General features: G+C 43.7%; 2 protein-coding genes across 2 annotated transcripts; one reads left to right on the forward strand and one right to left on the reverse strand.

Annotated features, from left to right (window-relative positions):
• Positions 1-175: 175 nt before the first annotated feature.
• epdr1 (ependymin related 1) lies at positions 176-4,888 on the reverse strand. The gene is made up of 3 exons (XM_072364168.1): positions 4,564-4,888; positions 2,329-2,537; positions 176-926 (listed from the first exon to the last, which is right to left on the reverse strand). Exons 1-3 carry the CDS (start codon positions 4,797-4,799, stop codon positions 733-735), a joined length of 639 nt encoding a protein of 212 aa, XP_072220269.1. The 5' UTR covers positions 4,800-4,888; the 3' UTR covers positions 176-732.
• An 852-nt stretch (positions 4,889-5,740) lies between these two features.
• nol7 (nucleolar protein 7) lies at positions 5,741-11,808 on the forward strand. Its single transcript, XM_072363300.1, has 8 exons — positions 5,741-5,976; positions 6,446-6,506; positions 7,779-7,834; positions 7,926-7,951; positions 8,037-8,127; positions 8,290-8,411; positions 9,663-9,740; positions 10,730-11,808. Exons 1-8 carry the CDS (start codon positions 5,792-5,794, stop codon positions 10,798-10,800), a joined length of 690 nt encoding a protein of 229 aa, XP_072219401.1. The 5' UTR covers positions 5,741-5,791; the 3' UTR covers positions 10,801-11,808.
• The last annotated feature ends 136 nt before the right edge of the window (positions 11,809-11,944 follow it).

An 11,944-nucleotide genomic window follows, 5' to 3' on the forward strand; every position in this document is an offset into this window, starting at 1 on the left:
AGCCACCTGCAGCTGAACCTGAAATCTGACATTTTTCAGCCCTGAAAGGACGCTGCTGCTACAAATAAACTGCAAACTGTCTCCTTGTGTCTGCATTGTATTTGTATTTCTGTCCAGTTTAGAGATAAATGTCCTTTCTGTGTTTTCTGCTTTGTCACAGTAAAATACTCCAGACTTTTGTCCTTTTTACGTCACATTTATTTGACAGTTTCAGCTGTGAGTTACTCTTCAGATTAAGACTTTACATCAAAGTTTATATGAAAAGCTAATAAAACACAAAGCACTGCAGAGGATTAGAGGTTTTCATTCATTCAGACAAAGTGAATCGTTGGGTCTTAGCTTCCAGGATGTCAGATTTCTCACCTAAACTTAAAGATCTCGTGTTGTAGCCTTAATTTTCACAACAAAATCAAAGAGTGAAGCCAGAAAAAAATGAGTGAAAGAACGTTCTTCCTCCAGTCATCTCTTAAACGTTCAGCTTTATTTCATGACCTGCTGGAGGGGCCCAACCAAGAGGCTGGGGGCCACTAAACTGGGCAAATTGAACTGAAGGAGGACAGTCTGGGTCCGACTGAAAGGAACTTTCACTTGAAGCAAAGTATTTTTACTAAAGCGCTTCTTGCGCTGCAGCTTCAATCATTTTCTTGTGCATATCTAACTGTGAATGTGGTAAAGAAGGAACTATTCAAGGCTGCTATGAGTCGAAGGTCAAAGGTGAGACCTGGTGAGTTCTCAGCAGTCAGACTCGAGCATCCTCTGGAGCCGAGGCGACTGGCAGGTGGTCGGCGGGGTGAAGACGTCGGGGTCGCTGATGCCCAGCTGCAGACCGAGGAAGCGGGTGGAGGTGGTGACGGTGCTGTTCCTGACGTAGGTCTCCTGAACCGGGTAGCAGTCTTTCAGGGTGTAAACGCCCACCCAGGTCTCGTCTGGTGGAGAGACGAGTGAAGGTTAGGGCAGCTCAAAGAGACGGGAAGTTTCTGCTTGTTCTCTGAAAATCTGCTTTATTTTCGTTTGAAAACCAGCGCTCGCTGCTGGATTCTTTCAGGACTTATTGAATAACTATGTGCTGCACACTGTTTCCATCTGTGTTGTTTCATTAGAGTTTATTAGCTTAGTTTTACCAGCTGGACGCTGCTTTGGAACACAACCGAACTTTAGCTGAACTGCTCCACAGCCACAACCTTCATGGAAAACTTAACGGGTCAGTTTACAGAAATGAGGACTTACGTACTGACACCCCTCTGTTCATTGAGCTCCTCTGGCTGCCCTTAGCCGCCCGCATCAGGTTCAAGTCCCTGATGTTAGCTACAAAGAGCTTAATGGAACGGCTCCATCTACTTGAATGCTCTTGCAAAGGCTTCTGTCCCAACTGGGTCCCTCCGTTGGTCCCAGGATTGTCGTCTAGCAGCTCCTACACCACGCCTAAGACAATCCAAACTCTGTTCATGTGTCGTCCCACGATGGTGGAATGACCTACCGAGCGCTACCAGAACAGGGGCGTCCCTGTCTATCTTCAGGAAGCTCCTGAAAACCCAGCTCTTCAGAGAGCATCTCCTATCCCAGCACTTACCTTGTACTTCCCTCCCCCCTCTATCTCTGCACTTTATCTTTCTGCTCTTCCTTCTATGCCTGCACCCTATCTCTGCTCTGTCCCCTCTGACAGAGTCGGACTCCTGGGTTCCTTCTATGGAGCTTATTGTTAGCTTTTTATAGAGCTGTTATATCTTCATTTGTAAGTCTCTTTGGATAAAAAACGTCTGCTAAATACAGAAACAGAAACTCTATGCTTGACCGAATAGTTCATAACACATTTTCTGCAGTTATCTCAGTTTTACTCTGACTTTAAGGTCAATATTGAGAATCCTGGCACCCAAAAGAAAATCCTCGGTGCAAGTAGGACCCAAAAATTAGCCAAAATTCTACAAGAAAAGGTCACATTTTGTCTAAAAATGGATTTGTCAACCAACATTTCACAATGATGTGGTTGATGATGCGCCTTTGTGACAACATCTGCACTGAAATGAACCAAATAACAGCTAAAAGGTGAATAATAAAGTCTTTCTGCACTTCCTTCTATGCCTGCACCCTATCTCTACTCTGTCCCCTCTGACAGAGTCGGACTCCTGGGTTCCTTCTATGGAGCTTATTGTTAGCTTTTTATAAAGCTGTTAAATCTTCATTTGTAAGTCGCTTTGGATAAAAGCGTCTGATAAATACAGAAACAGAATGATCAAAGCAGATTGTGAAGGTTGGTTAGTCATTTATGATTATTGAGCATGTTTCTCCAGCAGCATCTTCTCTTTGTGTTACTTTAAAAGTCAGACTCACGCTGGCGCGCCGGCTTCCTGTCTGACCACTCCTGAACCTCCACGTTATCCCCGGGGCCGCCGATGAAGTACTGGTCCTCGAAGGTGGAGTTGACTGGAATGTCAAAGGGATCCCAGGCCTCTGTCAGAGCGATCTTTGCGCAGTCCTTCGTCTTCTGGTCAATCTGGAACAGCACCATGCTCTGGTACAAGTAGATGTACTCAAAAAACCTGCAACAGGAGGAGAGAGAGCGCTTGAGAGGACCATGGATAGATTGTGTGAGGTAAATGTGGATTATTACAGAGCAGGCAAAAGGAAAAACAGGTGGAGACTAGTTTCGGTGCAATCTGTTGGTTTCTTTAGCAAGGATTTTTTTTTTAAATTGCTTCTATATTAATGAATTGTATTATTTTGAAATTAATTTATTGGGTTTCATTGGATTATGATTACAATGAATTGAATTCCAATTGGCTTGAATTGGACTGTATTATTTAAGTGCCTTGAGATGACAATTGTTGTAATCTGGCGCTTTATAAATAAAACTGAATTGAATTGAATGACCTGCCAAAGCCCCACCCTTAAATAACCATCATTTATTTGACCTTTTACCTGCAGATTGTAACACACTTTATACCAGAAGATCCTTCCCCGTGGAAAACTCACAAACAAGCCCTTTTTCTTCCAAAGTCTCGTCTTTATTGGAAGTTTGAGAGACTGAAGGTTTGTCTGGAAGGTTTTTGTTCTTGCACTGTGTAAAACTACCCCCCCCCCCCCCCCCCCCCCCCCCCCCACAGTAAACAAACCAAAGTCGATCAACAGGCTGAGTCCTTGTTTATCAGCCAGACTGTTTCACAACTCAAGATTTGAGTCCTGGCTGATTGGCTTCATTGGGTTATTCCTGCACGACTCTGCAGAAATTAATCTAACGGGTTTACAGCAGGGTTAAAAAAATACAAATAATCTGCTCAAAGAAAGAAAAAGCTGTTTAAATAGACTGTCTGCCCCCACACAAAAGTTTCCAGTTTGAGTTTGAGAAGACTTCTGCAGCGATTAACACGTTATTTCAGTTTTTTAATCCTTTCTCAGTCCTTTCACCACCATGCTGGAGGACCCGAGCTTCTCTGTTTCAGACGGCTCAAATTACTGGTCTGCATCCAGAAAACCAAACAGCAACAAAAGGACAGACGTGAACCATCATCTTCAAGGAAGAGATGCGGTCAGAGGAAATTCTGGTGAAAATGTAAATGTTTTTGGGACTAAACAGCCTGAAGAAACCCACTCATCAGAGGCTAATCGAAGAAAAGTGCTCCAGTTTGCAAAGGAGCATAAAGGGTGGACTCTGGAGCAATGGAAGTGGTCATGTGGTGAGATGAGTCTGCGTTTACTGTGATCCAGAGTGGTGAGAGCAGTGGATGATGTGCTGCACCCGTCGTGCTTCGTGTCTACTGTACAAACCTGTGAAGGCAGCGTCAGCTTCAGCCACATCATGTGCCTTTTAAAGACAACGCTCATCAATAAATGTCTTTCTTTCCTGATGACACGGGCATGTTCTGAGATAACAATGTCAGGATCGATTGGGCTCAGACTGTGAAGGAGACATTTTATCTTTATCCTGCTGGAGGAGAGTCTTCCATCATCAAAACAAGGAGTTTAAAATCAAAGCAGCTCTGGACACAGATTAAAACATCATCTTAACTAAGAAACGTGTTGTAACCAAAACTAAAAGTGCTCCAGTTTATTATAATGGGACTTTCTTTTGGACAGACACTGCAGGAGAGAGCTTCAAACAGATGATGTAAAAACAAATAGCAGATTATATAACAGTCTTTGTGGGCTGAGAACAGAAATATAGGCAATAATATCTTAACCGGATGATATGATTAATTAAGTTATACTAACAGAGATTACAATGTTAGAGAGTTTAAAAAATGCAAAAGGAAAATAGTTTCCGAATAAGACAAAACGAGAGTTTTATCACCGCTAAAATTTATAACGGAGTTACTGCCAAACAGAGATGGTGCCGGGTGGGTAAAACGGATGCATAAATCCTTATTATATGCATAGTTTATGAAATTATGAAGGAACTTCTGAATAAAGAGATCACTGGTTATTTTAACATTTCACAACAACATCCAAGTAAAGAGGAAAGCGACATAATAATAATAAAACTAGCTGGGTTAAGCTCGTCATTAAGCCTGGTTTGAGCTCATTTTTACAGCATGATGAAAACACAACACGCACTTTTTATCTTCTTACCTCTGACACGGGGTGTGTTTCTTGTTCTGCTGCAGGACTCGGATCCTCTGATTCAGGCCGTCGTAGGAGACCGCGGCCCGGCTGTTTCTGCCGGTGCTGTGGTCGTACACCACCCACTTGCCCTCCCATTGCAGCGGGGCGAGGCACGGCCCGGCAGCCGGGGAGCCATCGAGCCGCGGGAGGCCGAGCACAGACGCCCCGGTGGCGGACAGAAACACGAGCAGGAGTCGGTGCATTGTGTGAGAGGACTTTCCCGTTAACTGGACCAGCTGTTTGCAGGGAGCGAACTGCACCTGCTGCCTCCAAGTTAGCCGTAAAAAGGTGTAGATACTGTTCCGGTTGAGACTTTCAAAATAAAAGCACACCGCCTACTGGAAGGAGCTGAATTGAACATTTTCCTGTTTGATAGCGAACCAAAAACGGACGCGATTCAACTATATACAGCTGAAACCAGTTCTAAAATACAGTTGTGATCTATCTATCTATCTATCTATCTATCTATCTATCTATCTATCTATCTATCTATCTATCTATCTATCTATCTATCTATCTATCTATCTATCTATCTATCTATCTATCTATCTATCTATCTATCTATCTATCTATCTATTATTTTGAAATGAAACTGCAGCTAATTTCTGTACAAAGGGATTAAAAGAAGAATCTAAACCTGATTTTAGTGTTTAAAAAAACAGCTTCAACACAACAGTCTTATTCTGATCATCCAGACAGATTCACTGAGTGGTGGCAGGTCCTGAGCAGAGAGAGTCTGACTGGACGTTGTTACTGGGAGGTGGAGATGGGAGGGAAAGGAGTTGATGTAGCAGTCGCATACAAGAACATCAGCAGAGCAGGAAGAGGGAATTAATGTGGATTTGGATATAATGACAAATCTTTGTCATTATAGATGAGAGATTTTTCTTTCCTCCGTCTCTCACTCAGAAAGATTTGATCCACATGCTTCAGATGATTAGTTATTATTCTGTGAGCTCTGTTGTTCTGACGTTTCTTCTTTAACAGGCATAAAACTAAAAACAAATATAATCTTATCAGAATTAACCTCATGGTGTTCACGAAAAGCTTAAAAGTTAAGCGGTAAATGCTTGTTTACGGTTTTTTGTTGTTGTTGTAATTCACACACTCGCCACCAGAGGTCAGCCGTTGGTACCAGTCTTTTTATTTGCGTCACCTTGTGTCGCGAAGTGATGACGTAAGTTTCCTGTTCAACATGGCGAAGAAACAACGTGGAAATGTATCTTCTTCAGTGAAGACAACCGACAGCGAAAAACCGACAGAAAAATTTATCCTGGCCCTCGAGTCAAGTGACGATGAGGCTCCTGAGGAGGTCACGTTTGCAGACTCCAAGGTTCAGGCCTTAAGGAGCATGAAACATGCGCTGAACACAGCCAGAAGGTGACGAACTCGGCTCACGCTGAACTCCATTCACAACGACCCTCATTTAAGGCTTTTTTTCGGGCAACAAACAAGATAAATGTAATATTAATCGTATTCCATTGTATATTCGCCATGAATTTGATGCTAACTATTAGTTTGGTGACTTTTAATTTAATTATATTTGTGTCCGTAACGTGGCTAATAAACCTTAGCATTTGGTAAAGAAAATAATACAACAGCAGGATGTTTTTCTAAAATACGTGAAGTTTGCTCCATTGGGTAAATGTAAAATTAAAATGGCGTATAAATGGATGTCCTTATAGGTGTGATTTACGCCAGATTGTGTTCGTATTCTACTCAGTACCGTGCGCTCTTTGAGCTCAGTTAAAGCGTGTATAATCTGATTCTGTGCAGCTGTTCTGCCATGAGTTTGGTCCGTTTTTGAGCTGGTTGGAAGTAAGTGAAATAAATGTGTTGCTGTTTGCAGAGAGCGGGAGCTGCTCAAAGAGAAGAGGAGGAAAAGGCAGGAGCTGTTCCAGGAACAGAAGGTCTGTTGGGTTCAAAGCTAAATATCAGTTGAATGGTGTCCTGGTTTGTGAGTTAATCTCTTTTAGATCATCGGTACATTCAAATATTTGGAAACTGTTGCTGTTTGTGGTCAATTGAGCTGAATAAGATCATTTAAAGAGCTTGGATTTCTTTTTGTCCCTTTTCTAAAAACAGCAGAAGCAAACTAAGAAATACCTTTTTGAAATGTGAACAATTTTAGCCTTTTAATTCAGATGCACATTATAACTTTACATTATAACCTGCAGTTATTTCTTTTACTGGCTTGTTCTGGTGCAGCCAAGCACCTGAGCCAGTTTGACTCCAGTTAGATTCATGCAGGACAAATTCTGACTTCATTTCAAGCAGTACGGCTTCAGTCAGTCTGATGTATTCGTGCACATCTTAAAATTCTGGTATTAGCCTGAGATAATTAAGCTTTGCTCCGATGTTATTTAAATGTGTTACAGAATGTGTTTCCATGTTGTTTGCCAGCGTTTTCACCCCCTTTAGACGCCGTGTGTTTACCTTAAAGCCACCAGCCTTTAGTATTTGGCTGTTGTGGGCAGAGCTCGTGAACATTTGAGCACGTTTACTATGCGATTGTGTGGATTTGCAAAGGATTTTCTTCCCTCAGTTAAGTTTTGTGGCATTTAACTCGTCTTAAAGTTTGTCTTAAACTCATCCAGAGCTCTAACAAGTCTTTACTCCTCAGTCCTGAGTCACTTTGGATAAAAGCGTTTATCACAGACCGGTACGTGTGCACGTGGGACTGGTTCCGCCCACATTGAGGGGGTCGCCGCCTGGGACATCGTGGTGCTGTGAAACGTAACTCCAGTGGATGGAAGCAGCAGAAAAATGAATATTTCTGTCTGTTTGCATTTAGTAAACGGTCACAAAGACATCCGGTTACCTTCTTAGTCGTTCTATTCTCCCCCGGGGGCTGATTTCTACACCTGCTGAAGCTCTTTTAGAGCCCAGTTTTCTTAGACCTGTGAAACTGCGTCCGTTTAAAAAAGCAAAAGAACTTTGACTGCATGTCTTTGGTTTCAGGCTCGATTTAACGATGCAGTTTCATCAGTTTTCAGAGTAAACGCTGTTTTATCTGAGCCAGCTGTCTGAAAACTGAAAATATTTCCAGTTTAATGTAAGACGAAACCAAAAAAAGACTCTCTGAGACTCAGAGGAGCCTCGATTTATTTGATGTTTGGTGAGAAAATGGAAATAAACCTGCAGAAATAATAGTTTTTTCCTCTGTGGCATCAATCCTGCAGAGAAGGAAACTCCTGTCGGCCGACGTGCTCGAGCAGATCGACTCGACGTCTTCGAAGTGAGTTCACTCGTCACGCTTGTTCCTCAGCCTCGGAACTTCTCCCAGATTCTCTTCAGCAAACACATCTGCTTGATTTTTGTTCTTTTAGGAAGCGGAAACAGTCCGACGACGAAGGTAAAGAAGCTTCTCGTGTTGTTAGATGAATGTTTAGCCGACACTCGATCAGAGTGAGTGACGGATTCAACCTGTCGTCACGTAGCTGAGGAGGAGGAGCGGGAAGAAGGCGGCGCCGAGGAGGATGAGATGAGGAAGAAGAAGAAGAAGAGCGGGAAAATCGCACAGGCCAGAAAGTATGTGAATAAACTTCTCACCGTTGTTTTGATTCATAATGAAAGATGGACCGACGTTTCCTGGAAGCAAAGAGGCTTCAGTCCTGGTTCGTTATCCGTAACTCGCCGGTTAAACCTGGAGAAATCCTGGCATATTTTGATTGAATTCATCTGTTGTGTCAGCCTGAAGGGAAACTACAAAGTGACGACGCTGAGGGAGCGAGGCGCGGCGTCCTTCCAGCGGCAGGCGGCCGAGGCGTTCATCCAGTCCAGGCTGTACGGACCGGGAAGCTGCAGGACCACCAGTAAGGATGCCGCTCAAACTGCCAAACGCCTTTAAACTGAAGAACCAGTCTGAGCAGATTTTATGTCGTTAAACTTCCCATAACTGGTGAAAATGACCTTAATGTTTAACCGATTTTCCAGTGGTGGGAAAGACATGCTGCCGGATACTTCCACCACCTCTAAGCACTGAAAATAGTTCCTTCTTCTTTCTTAAAATAAATCCTGCAAACTGCAGAGAGCAGCTGCTTTAGGAAATGCTAAAACTACATCTCTGAGTCTGACTTTAGCGGTTTTGGCTCTCTGGTGAAAAGGTGATTATTCTGCTCATCCTCTTAAAAAGAACGCTGGCTTGAGTTTTTACTCCTCATTCAGCTTTACATGATGGTGTCTTCTGTATTCTGCCGTCTGATCTCAGTACTTCTCGGTGCAGGCTACACTCTGGTCTCAGTACTTCTCGGTGCAGGCTACACTCTGATGTCTGATCTCAGTACTTCTCGGTGCAGGCTACGCTCTGATGTCTGATCTCAGTGCTTCTCGGTGCAGGCTACACTCTGGTCTCAGTACTTCTCGGTGCAGGCTACACTCTGGTCTCAGTACTTCTCGGTGCAGGCTACACTCTGGTCTCAGTACTTCTCGGTGCAGGCTACACTCTGGTCTCAGTACTTCTCGGTGCAGGCTACACTCTGATGTCTGATCTCAGTACTTCTCGGTGCAGGCTACGCTCTGATGTCTGATCTCAGTACTTCTCGGTGCAGGCTACGCTCTGATGTCTGATCTCGGTGCAGGCTACGCTCTGATTCTGGTCTCAGTACTTCTCGGTGCAGGCTACACTCTGGTCTCAGTACTTCTCGGTGCAGGCTACGCTCTGATGTCTGGTCTCGGTGCTTCTCGGTGCAGGCTACACTCTGATTCTGGTCTCGGTGCAGGCTATACTCTGATGTCTGATCTCGGTGCAGGCTACGCTCTGATGTCTGGTCTCAGTGCTTCTCGGTGCAGGCTACGCTCTGATTCTGGTCTCAGTGCTCCTCGGTGCAGGCTACGCTCTGATGTCTGGTCTCAGTGCTTCTCGGTGCAGGCTACACTCTGAGGCAGTAGTCTGTACGGACGATGATCTGTCTCAATTTGAGCTTTGCCACAGTGACGCCCGTCTGGTCCCGCTGAGGCGTCCTCTCTCCTGGGCGCTTCGCTGCTGACGCGACGGCAACATTTGCAGCTTTCAGCCCGTCGCTGTGCTCAATGGCTTTAACTGTCACGTCTTTCTCTTCTTCCAGGTAACGAGCTGCTGTCCCTCCAGAACAAGAAGGGGAAGAACAGAAGTGCAGCCGTGCAGTTCGTTATGAAAGACTGGGGTGTGTTCAGGTTCAACTCCGTCACCATGTAGCATATCTTTAAATGGACTAATCTGTCAAACGCAGCCGGATCCTCAATTCACTTCTTTCTTTTTGCTCCGTAACTCTGAAAAGGAAGGAGGTAGCTTTAGCCTTGAACCTTTTACACATCCTGTCCCTCTGCCTCCCTCTCTGCTGTGCTGCAGCTGGCTCTGATCAGATCGCACAGCGTTAAATGCTGCGTTTACTAACCACTATCAGCAGAATCTGAAGCAAATATTTAAAAACAGCAGGCCTGTGTGGAGCTCATGAAATGAGTGGCGTGGTGCTGCCAGCAGGTGGCGCTGTGCATCCATGCCTGTGAAGACTCCAGTAAAGCTGGTTGTCGTCCTCTCCCCGGAAACATTGATAATCTTTTCCTGTCAGAGAGTTGATCGCGTTTAAAAACGTCAGAATCTACTCAAACTGTTTGGTTCCCATCACATGAATCAACTTCTCCCAAGAACATTTGGTGCTTCACAAAGAAGCAAAACCGGTGGATTCATCCTGCAACATCTCACCTTGTACTCTGTGAATCTGCAGCGATCCTTTTGGTTTGTTCCTTTCTTTTAAACTCGTTGCCAAATACAGATAAACTGGGTTTAGTGCTGCTGCTAAAGGGCACTTCCTGTTTGGTTTGGTACCGTTTTGGCTAACTGGTGGTTAGAAAATTTTAAAATGTTCTTTGCAATCAGAAACACTGAAGGATAAAGAGTAAAATGTGGCTTTTGAACGTGGGATTCGTCTCTTACTCTGGAAATAGATCTTTGAATGATTAGAACCAACCAGAACCGCTTGAATCAGGGAAACTGGGCTTCTTCAGCTCCAAAGTTAGTGGGTAGAAGCAGTTTGGAAGTGAATAAACCTTTTGGACGACAGGTAAAACGGGGCCCGGTTGCATTTGTATTAAATGAGCAGAAAACTGTAAAAGTCACGTGTTTGACCCGCTTCTCCTCTGTCCCACGGCCCAGGCTCAAAGGAAAAAGCCAAAGCTGAGAAGCTGAAGAGGAGGTGGATCCACGAACAGGTGAAGTCCAGCTGATGTGTCGGACCGGCGTTAAAGAGAACCTTTAACCTTTCTCAGACCCAGAAACGAGGAGAAAGACGCTGTCGGAGCTTAAAGGTGCGACAGGAATAAAGGACTATTTCACCAACAGAACCACCTCTGAAGGTCTCCTGTAGAGTTCTGCTTGAACAGAAAGAAATCAGCTCTCCACCTGTGAATAGGACTTGTTCTGGGTTTGGTGTTCTGTAAATGCTTCTCATTGGTTTTAAATATGACAGCAGCCTAATGGACTGGATGTTAAGACTTTTATGAAGTGCTTTTTCCATTTAAAGTTAAAGTCTAACACCTGATGAACCCTCCTTTGTTGTTATACAGTCAACTGAACTGGATCAGACTGATTTCAGTGTGAATTTGCTGCATTATGACATTTTTTTGGACACTTTTTGGCTCCGATACATTTGTTTTATGTTGTTAATCCAACTATATAATCTGCAGATTAAAAGTGACGACTGTCCTAAATCATACTTTCTCGTATCAGGATGATTTATATGAATGTACAGATTTATTAGTTAAAGCCGATGACTTTTCACCCCAGTTTCCTTTCAGCTGTTTCATGAATTCAAGTTAAATATTTAAATGAGTGGAAACTAGTTTTCCACTTCCCCTTAAATGCAGATAAGTCACAAAACAACCCAAAAGGAGCTTCATTATCATGAAATGAAGGTCTTAATTCCTTCATCTGAATTTGTGGTGATGAGCAGTCGTTCTCCAGCTTTCTGAGGGTCTTTCAAAGATTTTCTTTGAACATCGGCTACTTTTGGCCTGAGCATTTTCAGAGGAATGTGTTTTTTCTTTGTTCAGCCACTTAACTCTGAGCTATGAACCATTCAGGCAGGAAAAAGGCTCCTAACTCAAGGGATGAACCAGTGTTGTGTCGACACAGAACAGACAACTTAGCAAAGAAGCCATTTTAAACTGGATCTTTAGGCACTTTGTTACCAGCAGCCTGTCACAAAGACACATCATTTGTTCCCATTTCTTTAGTTGCTGATGAGGAAACCGCTAATTTTGGGATGCATTTCATTAAACTTCTACACCAGCAGCATCAGCTCCTGCGTTTCCCTTTTATAACACTTTAGATTCACAATAATCATCATTATTTGAAGCCCTGATTTGAAAA

This window comes from Leuresthes tenuis, unplaced genomic scaffold (genome assembly GCF_036924035.1).
Source record: "Leuresthes tenuis unplaced genomic scaffold, fLeuTen1.0.hap1 SCAF_14, whole genome shotgun sequence".
Classification (NCBI taxonomy): Eukaryota; Metazoa; Chordata; class Actinopteri; order Atheriniformes; family Atherinopsidae; genus Leuresthes; species Leuresthes tenuis.